The 17,465-nt window shown below is 44.9% G+C and overlaps 1 protein-coding gene across 1 annotated transcript in view; it reads right to left on the reverse strand.

Annotated features, from left to right (window-relative positions):
* The window catches only part of LOC139157926 (ras GTPase-activating protein 4-like), a 112,561-nt gene that overhangs the window by 39,815 nt on the left and 55,281 nt on the right, over nucleotides 1-17,465 (reverse strand). Inside the window, exons 3-5 of the mRNA XM_070735180.1 lie at nucleotides 12,734-12,847; nucleotides 10,488-10,549; nucleotides 5,051-5,180 (exon numbers count right to left, since the gene is read on the reverse strand). Coding sequence (XP_070591281.1) covers nucleotides 5,051-5,180; nucleotides 10,488-10,549; nucleotides 12,734-12,847 — 306 coding nt within the window. The remainder of the gene's footprint in view (nucleotides 1-5,050; nucleotides 5,181-10,487; nucleotides 10,550-12,733; nucleotides 12,848-17,465) is intronic.

The raw sequence follows: 17,465 nt of genomic DNA on the forward strand, positions 1-17,465 counted from the left end.
TAAACAAAAAAACATTTCATAATAATCACCATGTCAATCCTTCAAGTAATTGTGATTCCACCAACCAATCAAATCACTAAAACATAGTCACCCAATCTATTTGCTACATTCAAACCAAATCTCCACCCCTAACACTATATATAAGGAAGAAATGGCAGTTGCAAACATTCCATATTTACAACAGCACGAAGCTTAAAACTTCAGCCTGATGATGGTGAATGTGATTTCACTGAAACGTCACATAGATACTCAAAATATTACACGGGGCAAAACCCGAACTCAGAACAATCTACATACATATACCCGTGAAAATCTGCGAAAACAAATACATATATATATATATACACACATAGTAAAATACATGATGAAGGTTACAGAGGAGATACTCATAGTAAAATATATCTATGAAAGAATAGAAAAGAAGATATAGTAATAGAATATATCAATGAAAGAATAGAAGAGATATAGGAATAGAAGAAAGGTATAGGAGATATAGGAGAGCAATAGGACAGGGGACCGAAGGCACTCTAGTGCACTTGTACTCGCCCCTTACTGACCTCTTAGGAATCTGGATTGGTCAACCGTAGATAATCTAAGGGTAAAGTGTTGGGGGTTTGGGGATGACACTATGGAATCCGGTAATGAGTTCCACACTTCGACAACTCGGTTACTGAAGTCATATTTTTTTACAGTCAAGTTTGGATTACCCAAAGATGTTGAGATGTCTCCAAGTCTACGGAGAGGGGCGGCCTACAAATCTAATAAATTATTATTATTAAATTACTATGTTGGAAAGTGTACAGAGAAGAGCAACTAAGATGATTAAAGGTCTGGAGACTAAAACATATGAAGAACGGTTGCAGGATTTGAGTTTGGCTAGTTTAAAGAAAAGAAGGACTATAGGGGACATGATAGCAGTATTCCAGTATTTGTGGGACTCCCACAAAGAAGAGGTGGGGGTCAACTTATTTTCCAAAGCACTAGAAGGCAAGGCAAGAAACAATGGATGGAAGCTAACCAAGGAGAGATGCAACCTGGAATTAAGAAGAAACTCCCTAACAGGGAGGATAAGTAACCAGTGGAACGACTTTGCCTTCAGACACTGTAGGTGCTTCATCACTGGAGGTTTTTAAGAAAAAGCTGGTCAGCTACCTATCTGAAATTATAGGGCTTGAGCAGAGGGGTTGGACTAGAAGACCTCCAAGGTCCCTTATAGCTCTATTCTGATTAGGATCAAATTGGTGCTCTTCCACCTGCAAACTCTTGTTTACTGCCAAGAAGAAAATAGCAATAGCATTTAGACTGATATGTAACTTCATAGTGCTTTTACAGCCCTCTCTAGGTGGTTTACAGAATCAGCACATTGCCCCCAACAATCTGGGTCCTCATTTTACCCACCTCGGAAGGATGGGAGGCTGAGTCAACCTTTAGCCAGTGGTGAGATTTGAACTGCTGAACTACAACTAGCAGGTGTTGTGTATACAGTGGTACCTCGACATACGAGTCTAATTCGTTCCAGACCTGAGCTCGTATGTTGATCAATTCACATCTCGAACGAATGCCTTTAGACTTTGTTTTTCGCGCTGAGATAACTGGAAGCATGGAATTCTTGCGCCACCTAGTAGAAGCTCGGCTCGTATCCCAAATTTGAGCTCGGGTGTCGAACAGAAATTTTGCTCGCGTCTCGGCTCGTAACTTGGAATACTCGCATGTGGAGCAGTTCGTATCTAGAGCTACTACTGTACATTTATCCTGCAGATTTTTCGGATTCTGAAGGGGAAAGCAATTATGAATTGGTAGAAGAGGAGAAAGGGAGGAGGCAGGTGACATGCAGATGCATTCCAGTTCTAGAGAAGAAGATGTCAGGTGGGTTAACCCTTACTTCAGACGCTTGCAGAGAAGAAGAGAACAAGTGTTACGGAAAAAGTATTAGAAGGGGAGGAACTGGTTAATTAATTTCCTCACCTCCGGGTGTGAGCGGAAGAGAAAGCTGAGTCGTCAATCTTGATGTTTCAAGATGGGGGTTTCCCTAAGCAGCTCCGAGTAAGCTATACATCGTGTGAATTTATTGCCAGCTTTTATGACTCCGGATTAACACTGATTAGCCCATAAATTTTAGAATGACTTGTGGAATGCTTTTATATGACTTTCAAGTTACTTTAATGCTAAAACTAGAGATGAGAAAAGAAGGTGCTGCGTACAATGATGATTGAGGGGAAGAAGAGGAAAGAGAATAAAGTTGTTATTGCGTTTTACAAATATATGTATTTAGCAATCCTTTATTTCAACTATTAGTTGCCTTGGCCTGAAACCAGAACAGCAGTTAGCTGAAGTAGCCCGCAGTGCTGCACACTAACCACTGTGCCACCCCGACATAGCAGCTCCTGAAGGATACAGGGAATCTAAGGGCAAGTCGGTCTTTTATAGAATTCTTATACTGATAACTCCATGCAAATAACTGATGATCTGCCTCCTTTGGGAATCAATTCTTTAGTCTTCTGAATTGTTTTGTTTTGTTTGTTGCACGAACTAGCATTTTCCTGACTTCCTTATGATTTCCAAGATGTCTCTCTGGCTTCTCAACCCTTGAAAGTTTGCAACTGCTCAGACACACTCCGCTTGGTTTTTATCTTGCCCACCCCATCTCTTAATTGCAAGATGTTTTTTTTCCTGACTGTAATTACATAGGTCTATAAAACAGGAAGATCCCCTGGGAGCCCTGGAGAACCATATTGCTTGGATAATAAACAAAGAGGGATTTTGAGGTTCGTGTGATTCAGAAGGAGAATGGAACACAGATGAACAATAGTAAAATCCTAATTGAAGGCACAAAACCTTCTGCTCCAGTTTGGCTCCCCCCAAAGCCCCTTTTGTCATCCCCATCAAAAGGCCATTTTAAAAATAATGATTAAATGCATCCTGTAAGGAGGCTGCCCTCCCTCGCTTTCTTCTTTCTCGCTCACTCCTTCCTGGTGATACTCTGCGTGATGTTCAAAACAGAAAAATCACTACTCACAGAGGCGGCTTGTAATTTCAAAGCGATTTCCTTCAATTACAGACTGGGGTTTTATTTTAATGAAAAAATAGAGGATGCTTGTATCCAGCAGTGACCTGATGAGATTCCAAGGCTCAAGAAAAGAAAGGAAATGGAAAAGTTCAGAGTTCTGATTCATGTTGCCAGATCCTTTGCTTGCAGAAAGCAAGAGGGGGGGGGTATAGATTTCCTCCTTCTCCCTAGTAAAACACATCTTCTTTCAGTCCTTGCTCCAATTTTTCCCTATTAAAACGGTCTGCTTTGTTATGGTCGCCTGGCTTTAAATTATATTTCTTTGGTTATGGCAGAAGCCTGCCACAAAACACTCAGAAACCCAGGATATGTTCCAGATATGTGGACCAATTCCTCAAATTCTCAGCAATGCCCATTTGGGAATTTAATAGAACAGAATAACAGATGTGCAAGGCGGAAGGGACCTTGGAGGTCTTCTAATCCAACACAAGAGCACGCAACAGATTCAAACTTAATACGAACCGTTCCAAACTTGACTGTAAAAAATATGATTTCAACAATCGAGTTATTGAAGTGTGGAACTCATTGCCGAACTCAAGTGTCAACCCCTAACCCCCAACATTTCTCCCTTAGACTTGATTGACCTCTCCAGGTTCCTAAGAGGCCAGTAAGGGGCGTACATAAGTGCACTGGTGTGCCTTTCGTCCCCTGTCCAATTGTCTTTCCTTTCTCTCACTTATCATATATATTTTCTTTCTTTCATATATCCTCTCCTCTAAGTTCACTTTACCCTTATATATATTACTACATGTCTATTTTTCTTCCTATATATTTGTGTATTGGACAAATGAATAAATAAAAATAAAATAAATAAACTCTCTGTTCAAGTGGGAGACTGTTTTGAGTGGCCCTTGACCAACTCTGATAATGATAAATTCTGAGGATAAGCCAGGCCTATCTTGGTACCCTGGGCCAGTGGTGTTGCCAGTTAATGCAGAGAGTGAGATTGAGGGAGAAATAGACCTGGATGAACCTGAAGGACCACCAGAGGTAGCAGATATGCCAATGACAGTAGAGTCTGACTTAGAGGAGGAGGAAGACCAGGAGCCTTTGTTAGATGCCCGCTTTAGAAGACTAAGAAAAAGACAAGAATACTTGTATGGGAAAAGGAAGTATTCTGTAGTTTGTAACTCTAGGGAATTGTTGACCACTCCCTATAGGTATTTAAGGGTGATTATGGGTAATTCGGGATAGAGTTTCAATGTTTTGCAATGGAGTCGGATGCTGTTTGAGGTTTCAGCTGGGTTATGCTCGCCAACTGCTATTCTTCTGCTAAAATCCTTGGAGCAAAAGTGCCCTGTCTGCAGAAATGTTGGGAAGCAGTAAAAGTAAATCTGTATGTATTATTTATTTATTTATTTATTTATTATTTAATTCAATTTGTATGCCGCCCAACTTTCTAAGGACTCTGGGCAGCTAATATACTATAGGGCAATGATGGCGAACCTTTTTTTCCTCGGGTGCCAAAAGAGCGTGGGTATGTGCTATTGTGCATGCGCGAGTGCCCACACCCATAATTCAATGCCTGGGGAGGGCGAAAATAGCTTCCCCCGGCCCCCAGAGGCCCCCTGGAGGCCAGAAATGGCCTGTTTCCCAACTTCTGTTGGGCCCAATAGGTTTGTGTTTTGCCCTTCCCAGGTTCCAAACACTTCCCTGGAGCCGGGGAAGAGTAAAAACGCCCTCCCCCATCCCCGTGGAAGCTCTCTGGAAGCCAAAAACGCCCCCCCAGAGCTTCTGTGTGAGCCAAAAATCAGCTAGCCAGCACACACATGCAATAATAATATTGTTAATACTAAGTCTGAGTCTTTCACTGGCGAATCCACATTATCTTTCCTTCCTTCCTTCCTTCCTTCCTTCCTTCCTTCCTTCCTTCCTTCCTTCCTTCCTTCCTTCCTTCCTTCCTTCCTTCCTCCCTCCGTCCCTCCCTCTGCTTTCTCCAATGAGTTAAAGTCCCTCTGTTCTTTCCTGGGCCTCCATTTTTACCTGGCATCAAACACAACACAGCGCAACTTCCTTGCAGCACTGTTGCCGATGATCTCGATCTGCAGATGGATTTCTCCTTGCACTTCCTCGTCGGGGTCAATTTCTGTGAGGTTCAACCAACCACTGTAGCCTAAGAACAGGAACATGAAGGGGTGGGGAGAACCAAATATGTACAATGAGAACAACCACAGAGTCTACTTTGCAGGGATGGTGCAAGGTGAGACTTCCAGAAAATTATCAAACACTTTCTTGACATTTCATTCCCACCTCATGATTATCCACTATTGGTTACAATTCGGTGCTGTCTTTCCTTCTACAGTTCAATCCATTTACTCCCTGCTATGGTTGTTTGTTTGTTTGTTTATTTGGTTGGTTGGTTGGTTATTTATTTATTTATTTATTTGATTGATTGATTGATTGATTTGTATGCCGCCCCTCTCCGTAGACTCGGGGCGGCTCACAGCAACAATAAAACAATGTACGACAAATCTAATAATTAAAAAACACTAAAAACCCCATTATTAAAAGCAAACAGACACACAAACATACCATGTATAAACTGTATAGGTTATATAACCCCTGCAATCTGTGAGACGTTTCCTGAAGCCACCGGGGTGCAAAAAACCCAGCACAATGGGCAAACAGGAAGTCAGTTATTACTTACTTCCGGTTTAACCATTTGGCCATTTTTTCACTGTCTCAGGCTTCAGTGACACCATTTTTTCACTGTCCCAGGCTTCAGTGACACCATTTTTTCACTGTCTCAGGCTTCAGTGACACCATTTTTTCACTGTCCCAGGCTTCAGTGACATCATTTTTTCACTGTCTCAGGCTTCAGTGACACCATTTTTTCACTGTCTCAGGCTTCAGTGACACCATTTTTTCACTGTCTCAGGCTTCAGTGACACCATTTTTTCACTGTCTCAGGCTTCAGTGACACCATTTTTTCACTGTCCCAGGCTTCTATGACGCCTGCACCCATGCGCAGGGGGCAGTGCAGGAGGTGTGCATTCGTGGGAGGGAGAGCATGCGCCCAGACTCCCTTTTGGCAAGTAAACCAAAAAAGATTCACCATCACTGGTATAGGGTTTCCTGCCTAAGAAGGGGGTTGGACTAGAAGACCTTCAAGGTCCCTTCCAGCTCAGTTATTCTATTCTAGATGATCAAACTGGGCAGCCTTTCTGAGTTCCTAGAGGTCCTTTTCCACTCTGCTTAGGGGATTAAAATGGTTGATTCTTTTATTTAAAACATCTGCATCCAGTCTTAATGGAACTGAACCTTGTTCAGCAATGTGAATCCCCTTCTGTTAGCTGTGACGCCAGTGACGCTGTATTCTCTCTCTCCTAGTGGCTCCTTTTTTAGAGAAAAACCCAAAATCAACAGCTGCGTTCTCCCAATGTGCTTTGCCTGGTTACCGAAGTGACTCATTTTCTGAATGATAAAGTGGACCATAAACTAAAAACAAAACACAAGGAGAGTTTGCAAAACACATTAAAATCACCACACACATACACACAGACGCACATCTAGGAAAAGTTTATAGCCTGTCGGGTCCCTTTTTAACTGACTTAATGGTGTTGTTTGAACACAGAGCCTGTGTGTCCTCAATTGTTCCCCATTCTGATCCCAGCTAAACTAGAAGGTTTACAAAAGGAGGAATGCTTACTCTCTTTTCTCAGAAAGGGAGATTAAATAGGCAATGTACAGTATTTTTCTGAGTATAAGACACACTTTTTTCCTCCCTAAGAGGCTGAAAATTTAGGTGTGTCTTATACTCTGAATGCAGCTTTTGTCAAAGCTTTTTTTCCCAGCCCTATCTAGGTGCTAACAATCTTCCCCACTCTTATCTTGCGGGTTCTTTCATTGTTACTGTCTGCAAAGAATATTTTCCAAGCTCTAAGATTTTGCATAGGTTTTTTTTCATTACTCTAACTTGCTCCAAGTAAGTTTCTTTCCAGCCCTAAGCAGGTGTTAACAGTGTTCCCAGCTTGCAAGCTCTCATTGTTACTCTCTGCTAAGAATGTTTTCCAAGCCCTGTCTTTGCAGTTTTTTTCCATTGCTCTGGCTTGCTCCAAATGTTTCTTTCCAGACCCAACCAGGTGCTAATGATGTTCCCAGCTCTTACCCGCTTGTAAGCTCTTTCACTGTTACTCTCTGTGAATAATGTTTTCCAAATCCTGTCTTTGTAGGTTTTTTTATTGTTCTACTTGCTCCGAATGTTTCTTTCCAGCCCTAACCAGGTGCTAACAATATTCTCAGTTCTTACTGGCTTGCAAGGTCTTTCATTGTTATTCTCTCCAAATAAGATTTTTTTTAAAGCCCTAACCAGGGGATAAAATAATCTGCTGAAACTGACCAGACTAAGGATGCTACCCAGATGAATATCTGGTAAGCAGATTCTTTTCCCTATTTTCCTCCCCAAAAACTAAGGTGCGTTTTATACTCCGGTGCATCTTATATGCTGAAAAATACGGTACACAAACCACCTAAAATCTGGAGCCTCTGAATTTTAGTCCTATCTTAAGCATGAAGCCAGCAGGGTGATTTTGGGCCTGTCCCTCTCTCTCAGCCCGAGGGAAAAGGTAACAGCAAGCCTCTTCCAAAAAATGTTGCAAAAAAACCAACACTGACTGATCCAGGGAGTCATCAATTGTTAAGATACACCAAGGCACATTAAAAAAAACCCAATACATCTGAGCTGACAAAATCCACTGCATGGTTAGAGCACATTTGGATGCCAACCTGGTCTACCTGCTTTGTAATTTCTTTTTTCCCCAATAGAGACTTGAACTGGAAGATAAGAATTTCTATCCTCCTTTTTACCCTTAAAAGAACTTTCAAATTCAGCCCCAGCAACTGCAGAGAATTTATCCCTGCCTCCATCTCAAGGATGAGTCAGTTTGCTTTCAATAGATCCCTTCCCAGACTTTTAAGCACGTTCTTCTGTCTAGCATGGAAATTAGAAAAGAACCAAAATAAAATAAATATTCTGTGCAAATAAAGAAGGAATCCTGCTATTAAAAGGTCTTCCTTTCTCTGCTATGGTTTAGATCAGGGGTCTCCAACTTTAGCAAATTTAAGACCTGCGGACTTCAACTCACAGAGTTCCTCAGCAAAGCTGGCTGAGGAACTCTGGGAGTTGAAGTCCACAAGTCTTAAAGTTGCCACGATTGGAGACCCCTGATCTAGATTGCTATGGTCCATAGAATGACAGATCACCAAGAACTGACAAGTTATAGCAATCAAGAATATTTGTAGCTCTAAAGATTCTTGGTCAGTTATGTAGCATCTAAATCAGCACTGATATAGTGAAGACAGCAAGAATACACAAATAGGATGATCTAGAATGGTGTTTCTCAAGCTTGATAGCTTGAAGATGTGCAGACTTCAACTTCCAGAATTCCCCAGCCAGGTGAGTTGAAGTTCGCACTTCTTCAAGTAATAATAATAATAACAACAACAACAACAATAACAACAACAATAATAACAACAACAACAACAACAGAGTTGGAAGGGATCTTTGAGGTCTTCTAGTCCCCTTGCTTAGGCAGAAACCCTACACTACTTCAGACAGATGGTTATCTATCATCTGCTTAAAAACGTCCAGTGTTGGGGCATTCACAAGTTCTGGAGGCAAGCTGTTCCACTGGTCAACCATTCTGACTGTCACGAAATTTCTCCTTAGTTCTAAGTTACTTCTCTCCTTGTTTAGTTCCCACCCATTGCTTCTTGTTCTACCCTCAGGTGCTTTGGAGAATAGGCTGACTCCCTCTTCTTTGTGGAAACCCCTGAGATATTGGAACACTGCTATCATGTCTCTTCTGGTTCTTCTTTTCATTAAACTAGCCATGCCCAGTTCCTGCAACCGTTCTTCATATGTTTTAGTTGAAGAGAAAGACACCCATGTACCATGTACTATGTTAGTACATAACCTACTTTGGGGTTGCCATATAGTAAACTAACGAGGTTGGTCTATGGAAGTAAAGACTGTATCTTTAAGAACTTTGACTGGTTTGCCAAAAGAGGGCGCCAGCACCGTTCCCTTGGAGGGGGGAGTTACTTTGGGATATCTTTGCTTGTGAGCTGTATTATTCTTGCTGTGTGCAGTTTGTAATGATTAGTGTTTATACTGTATTATTTGTAAATAATAATAATATTGTTAATACTAAGTCTGAGTCTTTCACTGGCGAATCCACATTATCTGCACCACTGCAACAACTCTGCTGATTGTATGTCAAAGGTTTCACACAAAGCTGCACCTAAAGCGAATGTCACGGGGCTGGGCTCGGCTCCCCCAGCCCCGCCGCGGAACGCTCCATTCTGTTCCCTGCCGGCCCGATTGAGCGGCCCGCGGTCTCCATTCAGGGAACAGAATGGAGCCTTCCGCGGCGGGGCTGGTAGGAGGGGAGCCGGGGGGATAACCGAGCCCAGCCCCGTGGGATTCGCCTTCCTCCCGCTTGCAGCCGAGTGATCGTGGGCTCCTTCGCAACCTCAGAGAGCTTCCTGGTTTTCGTGAGCTTTCATGCCCAGGAAGCTCTCCGAGGTTGCGAAGGAGCCCAGGATCACTCGGCTGCCGGCGGCAGGAAAACGAATGTCACGGGGCTGGGCTCGTCTCCCCCCCCATAGCAGCCCCGCCGCGGAACGCTCCATTCTGTTCCCTGCCGGCCCGATTGAGCGGCCGGCGGTCTCCATTCAGGGAACAGAATGGAGCCTTCCGCGGCGGGGCTGGGGGAGCCGAGCCCAGCCCCGTGACATTCGCTTTCCTGCAGCCGAGTGATCCTGGGCTCCTTCGCAACCTCGGAGAGCTTCCTGGGCATGAAAGCTCACGAAAACCAGGAAGCTCTCTGAGGTTGCGAAGGAGCCCACGATCACTCGGCTGCGGGTGGCAGGAAAGCGAATGTCACGGGGCTGGGCTCGGCTCCCCCAGCCCCGCCGCGGAAGGCTCCATTCTGTTCCCTGCCGGCCCGATTGAGCGGCCGGCGGTCTCCATTCAGGGAACAGAATAAAAAAAAATTTTTTTTTTAATATTTTATAAAAAAAATTTTTTAAAAAAATATTTTATTTTTTTAAATAATATTTTTTGAAAAACCGCGTTGCAGCGTTTCGCGCTAATCGAGAACGCGCAAGTCGAGGGACCACTGTACATGCGCATTAGCACCAGTAGCGGAAGGAAGTTACAACCCCCGCCTGGAACTCAGCCTCTTCAGGTCTCGAACCTGGGCTGCCAGTTTTTCAGCTCAACATCTTTAACCACCGAGCCATTTAACCCTTTGTAAGCAAAAGTATTGATCATTCAGGTTTTATAAATGAGATCCCTGGACAGGAAATAGTTCTAAGAGTAGAGTCAAAAGGGAGAAGAAATGATTCGTTTTCTGCATCTATTCCATTTACTCATTCAAATGAAGAGATGTCTTTCTCAGCCAAGAGGGAATCTCACCTTTCGGATACTCGGCCAGCAAACTTTGGGGGATGCACACTTTCCCAATGACGTCATCCCGGCTGATACAAAGAAGATAAACAAGACAAGACATGGTAAGTGAACCACTACCGCAGAGAACTTCAGCGTTATACAGAAGGGGAGCCTATAGCTGGAAAATATATTGATAATATTTTATATGGGATCCAAGAGGATCAACAACACGGTCATTGCCTCTTTGGGGCACAACAATACCAGTGATGGCAACCCTATGGCACGTGTGCCACAGGCAGCATGCGAAGCCATATCTGTTGGCACAGGAGCTGTTGCCCTAGCTCAGCTCCAACGTGCATGTGTGTGCCGGCCAGCTGATTTTTGGCTCACACAGAGGCTCTGGGAGGGCGTTTTTGGCTTCCAGAGAGCCTCCGGGGGATGGGGGAGCACGTTTTAACCTTCCCCCAGCTCCAGAGAAGCCTTTGGAGCTTGGGGAGGGTGAAATACAAGCCTACGGGTCCACCAGTACCACAGGCCATTTCCGGCCTCCAGAGGGCTTCCGGGTGGTAGAGGAAGCTGTTTTTGCCCTCCCCATGCATTGAATTATGGGTGAGGGCACTCACGCATGCATGACAGCGCCACACACACTTTTTCGTCACTCGAAGAAAAAAAGGTTTGCCATCACTGGCCTATACAATGGCCTGTAGCTTATGGACTTTTGGAACCTGGTCTTTCAGAATGTTAGCTGACCTTTCTTGTGCTCTCACCTTTTAATTATTTGTGTCTCTGGCAATATATTTTCTTTTCTTTTTTTCATATAACTCTAAAGTGCTGGAGATACTAGGAAACTCCTGTGGGGAATCTATATTATATTACTTTTAAAAGCCTACATAAAACACTTCTCTATCTAGTCACCCATTCCCCAAAACCAACCAAATCTAATGCCATCTAGTGGTTAAACGTTGTACACTGCAATTACCCACCCACTTTGATTGGCATTGTATTGTGTGCAGTTTTCTTTTCTTTAAAAAAAATAAGAAGAAAGGAGAATCCTACTCTTTAAAAGCCTGATTAGGACTGATAGTGATCCCCGGTTACAAAAATATCTACTCTTGAAAGGGAGGAAGGCAGCAAGGGTTAGATTGAAGAATTGTGAAAAAGAAAACCTCACACTACACCTGTTCCCTTCAGATATCTTGAAAAGCTAATAGGGGTGGAACCTCTTGAGTACCTGGATAAGGGAACCTGCAAGAAATGAGGAGGAGGAAGAGGAGAAGAAGGGAGATCTCAAAATGACTTTGTACTGCATGAATGTCTCCATGAAGTCAAGCTTCAATGTGAAAGACACTTGATCTCTTGTAAAACACAGAGCGCAGCAGATGGGCTCAGCGAGGAGCAGTCGTCCTACTTCTGCGTCACGATATGAGCAGAGGTGGGCTCCTAAGGTGGAACGGTGACGTGTGCTCGCCCCCATGTCTCTAAGTGCTAGCGGAGTCCAGCGCAATTATGCTACTGCACCTGGGCAGGTAGCAAAATCGCACATGGACATGCAGGTGTGCCCATATTTTGGGGCAGTTTTTTGCTTCCGCGCGCAAGAAGTTGAACTAAACAGTGCCGCTTGGCGGGACCCAGGGGAAGAGCCTTCTCTGTGGCGGCCTCAGCCCTCTGGAACCAACTCCTCCCAGAGATTAGAATTGCCCCCACCCTCCTTGCCTTTCGTAAGCTCCTTAAAACCCACCTCTGCCGCCAGGCATGGGGGAACTGAGATACACTTTCCCCCTAGGCCTTTACAATTTTATGCATGGTATGTCTGTATGTATGTTTGGTTTTTTATATTAATGGTTTTTTTCATCGTTTTTAGTATTGGATTATTATTGTACGCTGTTTTACGATTGCTGTTAGCCGCCCCGAGTCTTCGGAGAGGGGTGGCATATAAATGCAATAAGTAAGTAAGTAAGTAAGTAAGTAAGTAAGTAAGTAAGTAAGTAAGTAAGTAAGTAAGTAAGTAAGTAAGTAAGTAAGTAAGTAAGTAAGTAAGTAAACAAACAAACAAACAAACAAAAAACATAGGCGCACCTATGTGTCCGCACGCGATTTTGCTACCTGTCCAGGTGCAGTAGCAGAATTGTGCTGGATTCCGCTAGCACTCAGAGCCACGGGGGCGAGCACAGGTCACCATTCCACCTTAGCAACCCACCTCTGGATATGAGGCATTCTCACTACAGGCTGAGGGATAAGGAAAAGGGGTTGTTCTAAAAGGAGGAATGCTATACCTCAATGCATCTTCATCCATCACGTAGAAGGATACACAACGGAAACTGGGAGACAAGTAGACTTCATATTCTTCACCCCAAAAAGGAAAGAGAGTTTTCCACACTGTGGCTGTCCTGGGGGAAAGAGGAAGTCAATCAAAGGTCCATTTTTCCCCCTCAAAGTAACAAAGAGGTTTTTTAAGAAAACCCCAACAAGAATACATTTACATGCTACCATTGGTTAAAAAAAAGAAATTACTTAAAAATTATACATCAAGAAAAATGTCCAACTAAAACAGCATGTAAAACCAGTAAATAAAGACATGAATCATAATACTAAATTGAAACGATAAAATGTAAACATCGATCGACACAAATTTTGAACTACAAAGAAACTGAATGAATAAATTTATAAATCGCTGATAAATGATGACACTAGCAACTACATCAAATACATATGGATAAAACTTCAGGAAAATCTATACCACCTATATGCTTAAACTACAGGCCGCAAAACATAGAAGCCCCAGCTCCAACGCTGGTCCCCCACACTCTTCTTACTACTCTTTTTTTGCTCTATTTTTCTACTCGTCCTCCTCTTGTATTTCTTTCCCTTTTTTCTAAATCCCTTTCCCTTTGTTCCCCTCTCCTTCCCCAATCACACATGCTATATAAGTAAACTATAATTGCTAGAATGTACATTATATATATTCCCTTTACTTTTCTGTACCCTGTTTTTAATGCATATAACCAATAAATATAAATTTTAAAAAAAGAATACATTTTTTACGACAATGTACTTTTGGCAATAATTTAAGTAAAGCCCCAGGAATGAATGAATGAATGAATGAATGGAATGATCTATCTATCTATCTATCTATCTATCTATCTATCTATCTATCTATCTATCTATCTATCTATCTATCTATCTATCTATCTATCTATTGGATTTGTATGCCGCCCCTCTCCGTAAACTCGGGGCGGCATACAATACCTGAGTAGCCAATTCATCAGAGAAGAAGCTGTATTTTATTATATTAATTTATTTTGAACCAGCAAACCCTATAGTGTTTGTGTTAACGGAGCTAGGGGGGCACAGTGGTTAGAGTGCAGCACTGCAGGCTACTTCAGCTAACTGCTAGCTGTACTTCAGCAGTTCAAATGTCACCACCGGCTCAAGGTTGACTCAGCCTTCCATCCTTCCGTGGTGGGTAAAATGAGGACCCAAGTGGTTGGGGGCAATATGCTGATTCTTTAAACCGCTTAGAGAGGGCTATAAAAGCATTATTTTTTTTATTTATTCAATTTTTTTAATGCCACCCTTCTCCTTAGACTCAGGGCGGCTTACAACAAGTTAGCAATAGCACTTTTTAACAGAGCCAGCCTATTGCCCCCACAATCCGGGTCCTCATTTTACCCACCTGGGAAGGATGGAAGGCTGAGTCAACCTTGAGCCGGGGATGAGATATGAACCGCTGACCTATAGATCTACAGTCAGCTTCAGTGGCCTGCAGTACAGCACTCTACCTGCTGCGCCACCCTGGCTCCATCATCTGGAGTCTGGTGGGGTCTAGGGGAACAACAGGAAGAGCCTTCTCTGTGGTGGCCTCAGCCCTATGGAATGAGCTCCCCTCAGAGATCCGTACTGCCCTCACTCTCCCTGCCTCCCGAAAACTCTTAAAAACCCACCTCTGCTGGCAGGCCTGCGGCCATTGAAATTTTAACATCTTGTCACACCCAATGGATGAAGTTCAGAAATAGGCCAGTTTCTGGCTTCTGGGGGGCCTCTGGATCCCAATGGAGGCCATTTTTGCCCTCCCGGAGGCTCGAAAAAAGCCTCCAGAGCCTGGCAAGGGTGAAAAAGGGGCCACCTGGAGGTTCCAGAAGTCTGGAAACAGGCCCGTTTCTGGCCTCTGGAGGGCCTCTGGAGCCCAGAGGAAGCCATCTTTGCCCTCCCGGAGGCTCAACAAAAGCCTGAGGATGCACCCAGTCTAAATGCTAATGCTAATGAACCTGAAAAACTCAAATTTCTCTCCAAATTCAGGGCAGGAGAGATAAAGGTTAGGAAGGTTATAGAATAGCCCACTTTGAATGGTTAAACAGATAGAGAAGAAGGATTTCTTCACTCAAGTTAATTTGTAGTACTAGGATAGATCACTTTGCCATTCAGCTATCAGCTGCAGAATTAATACGGCTACGTAGGACTAGCTTGTTTTTTTTACAGATCCAAAAGTCAGTTTGACTTTGGTTTTTTAAAGATTCACAATCAGGCTAAAAACTGTGGTCACAGACCAATGTCTTCTAAGAAGCGATCGCTACTATACTGTAATTTCAAACTTCCTTCTAAATAAGGTTTCACCAGGCTGGTGAATAGGCGTTGATTGCTTACCTGAACGCCTCTTCTCGTACGGTGAGCGGGTACAGCAGTCACATGGGTTGCTCATGTCCAATCCGGTGGAACTGAGCCTAGTATTAAAAAAGCTTGCCGGATCCGCCCCTTCCCCAGAATTCGCGAATCCATAGACTAGGCTCAGTTGTGAAGCTCTGTAGTGTTCAACTCTCATTGTTAGAGGAAGAAAGATATAGAAAGGTAAAGAAGACACATACAAGGGCGGGAAGTGACTGCTGTACCCGCTCACCGTACGAGAAGAGGCGTTCAGGTAAGCAATCAACGCCTATTCTCCGTACTGAAGGAGCGGGTCCAGCAGTCACATGGGACATACCCAATAGATGGTCCCTAGGGTGGGATTAGATTGCTATCGTGTGAGATAACGGATTGGAGTACCCTTCTGCCGAAGGCAGCGTCCGCTGAAGCGTAAGAATCAATCTTGTAGTGCCTGATGAAGGAATTTGGCGAGGCCCAAGTGGCTGCTTTGCAGACCTCCTCCAACGGGGCTTGAGTCGCCCAAGCGGCCGAGGTGGCTGCGCTCCTGGTGGAATGCGCTGTGATGTTCCTTGGAACTGAGAGGGAGGCCGACTCATAGGCCTTAGATATAGTCCCTCTGATCCAACGGCCTATTACTGTTGAAGACACTTTGGCCCCCATGACTCTGGGATGATAGGCTACAAAAAGTGCTTCTGACCTCCGAAAGGGTCCTGTGCGTTGGATATAGATTCTCAGCGCTCTGGTGAGATCCAGGGTGTGCCATCTAATTGCCAAGGGATGGTCTCGTTGGAGGCAGAAGGAAGGTAGGACAATATCCTGAGATCTGTGGAACATGGAACTGACCTTGGGTAAGAAGGTGGGGTCCAGTCGCAAGACTACCTTGTCCTGATGGAATTGGCAAAGGTCCTGCCTGATTGAGAGGGCAGCCAGCTCCGAAATGCGTCGAGCAGAGGTAATAGCCACCAGGAATGCTACCTTAAAGGATAGGTACCTGAGGGACGCCGATTTTAGGGGTTCGTATGGTGCCTGCGTGAGGGAATGGAGAACCCGTGGCAAATCCCATGATGGGTACCTGTGGACCTTGGAAGGTCTGAGGTTGGCTATGCCCTTGAGGAATTCCTGAACTTCAGGGAAGGATCGGAGAGGCTGTCTGCGGGGACCTCCTAGGACAGATGAAATGGCTGCCAGATGACGCCGGAGGGTGCTGGTGGAAAGTCCTTTATGGAAGCCTTGCATAAGGAAGGAAATTATTCTGTGAATGGGGATGCACAGAGGGGAGAGACCTTCCTGTAAACACCACTGGTGAAACTTGGACCACGTGTGGTCGTAGATTCGATTGGTCGAACCCCTTCTGGCCTTTAAGATGACCTCCACTGAATCGGGGTCATGACCACGCAGCTCTAAATCTCTCCTGATAACAGCCAGGCGGTGAGGTGGAACCACTCCGGGTCTGGATGGAAGGAGGCCCCCTGCCGCAGCATATCCCCCGAAAGGGGAAGTCGCCAAGGGTCCTGGACGGACAGCTGTTGGAGATCCGCGAACCAGGGCCGGCGGGGCCAGTGAGGGGCGATTAGGATTACTCGGGCCCTCTCGGTGAGGACCTTGTGAATCACGTCCGGGAGGATTGGAATTGGAGGAAATGCGTAGAGTAGGCCTGGAGGCCATGGACTCCGGAGGGCATTGATTGCTTCCGCTCCCGGGGATGGAAATCTGGAATAGAAGCGAGGGAGTTGGGCGTTCGCATTGGTCGCGAAGAGATCCAGAATTGGTAGGCCGAATCTGAGGGTGATTTGATGGAACAGGTCTTGATGGAGGTTCCACTCTCCTGGGTCTACCGTTGCCCGGGATAGCCAATCCGCCTGGACGTTGAGACTCCCCGAGATGTGATCGGCTAGGAGCGACTGGAGATGTTTTTCCGCCCAAAGGCCCAGCTTGAGGGCCTCCCTCATGAGAGCCTTGGATCTCGTGCCCCCCTGTCTGCAAATGTGGCTTTTCGTGGCAATGTTGTCGGTGAGAATGAGAACGTGCCGGTTGGGAATGCGAGGAGAGAAATGCTTCAGAGCCAGGGAAACGGCTCTTAACTCTAGCCAATTGATTGGCCTGGAAGCTTCCTCCGGGGACCACGTGCCCTGGGCTATCATCCCCTGGGCGTGGGCGCCCCATCCCGATAGACTGGCATCTGTGGTGATGACAAATTGATCCGGGCACCTGAACGGGGATCCTCTGTCCATGGCCGGAGACTTCCACCACTTGAAGGATCTGCGAACACTCAGTGGGATGACAATGCGTCGATTTGAGTTGCTGTGCCCTGATCTCTGAAAAGGTAACAGGAGCCACTGGAGTTCCCTAGCATGAAGGCGAGCCCAG

Source organism: Erythrolamprus reginae, chromosome 1 (assembly GCF_031021105.1).
Source record: "Erythrolamprus reginae isolate rEryReg1 chromosome 1, rEryReg1.hap1, whole genome shotgun sequence".
In the NCBI taxonomy this organism is placed as follows: domain Eukaryota; kingdom Metazoa; phylum Chordata; class Lepidosauria; order Squamata; family Dipsadidae; genus Erythrolamprus; species Erythrolamprus reginae.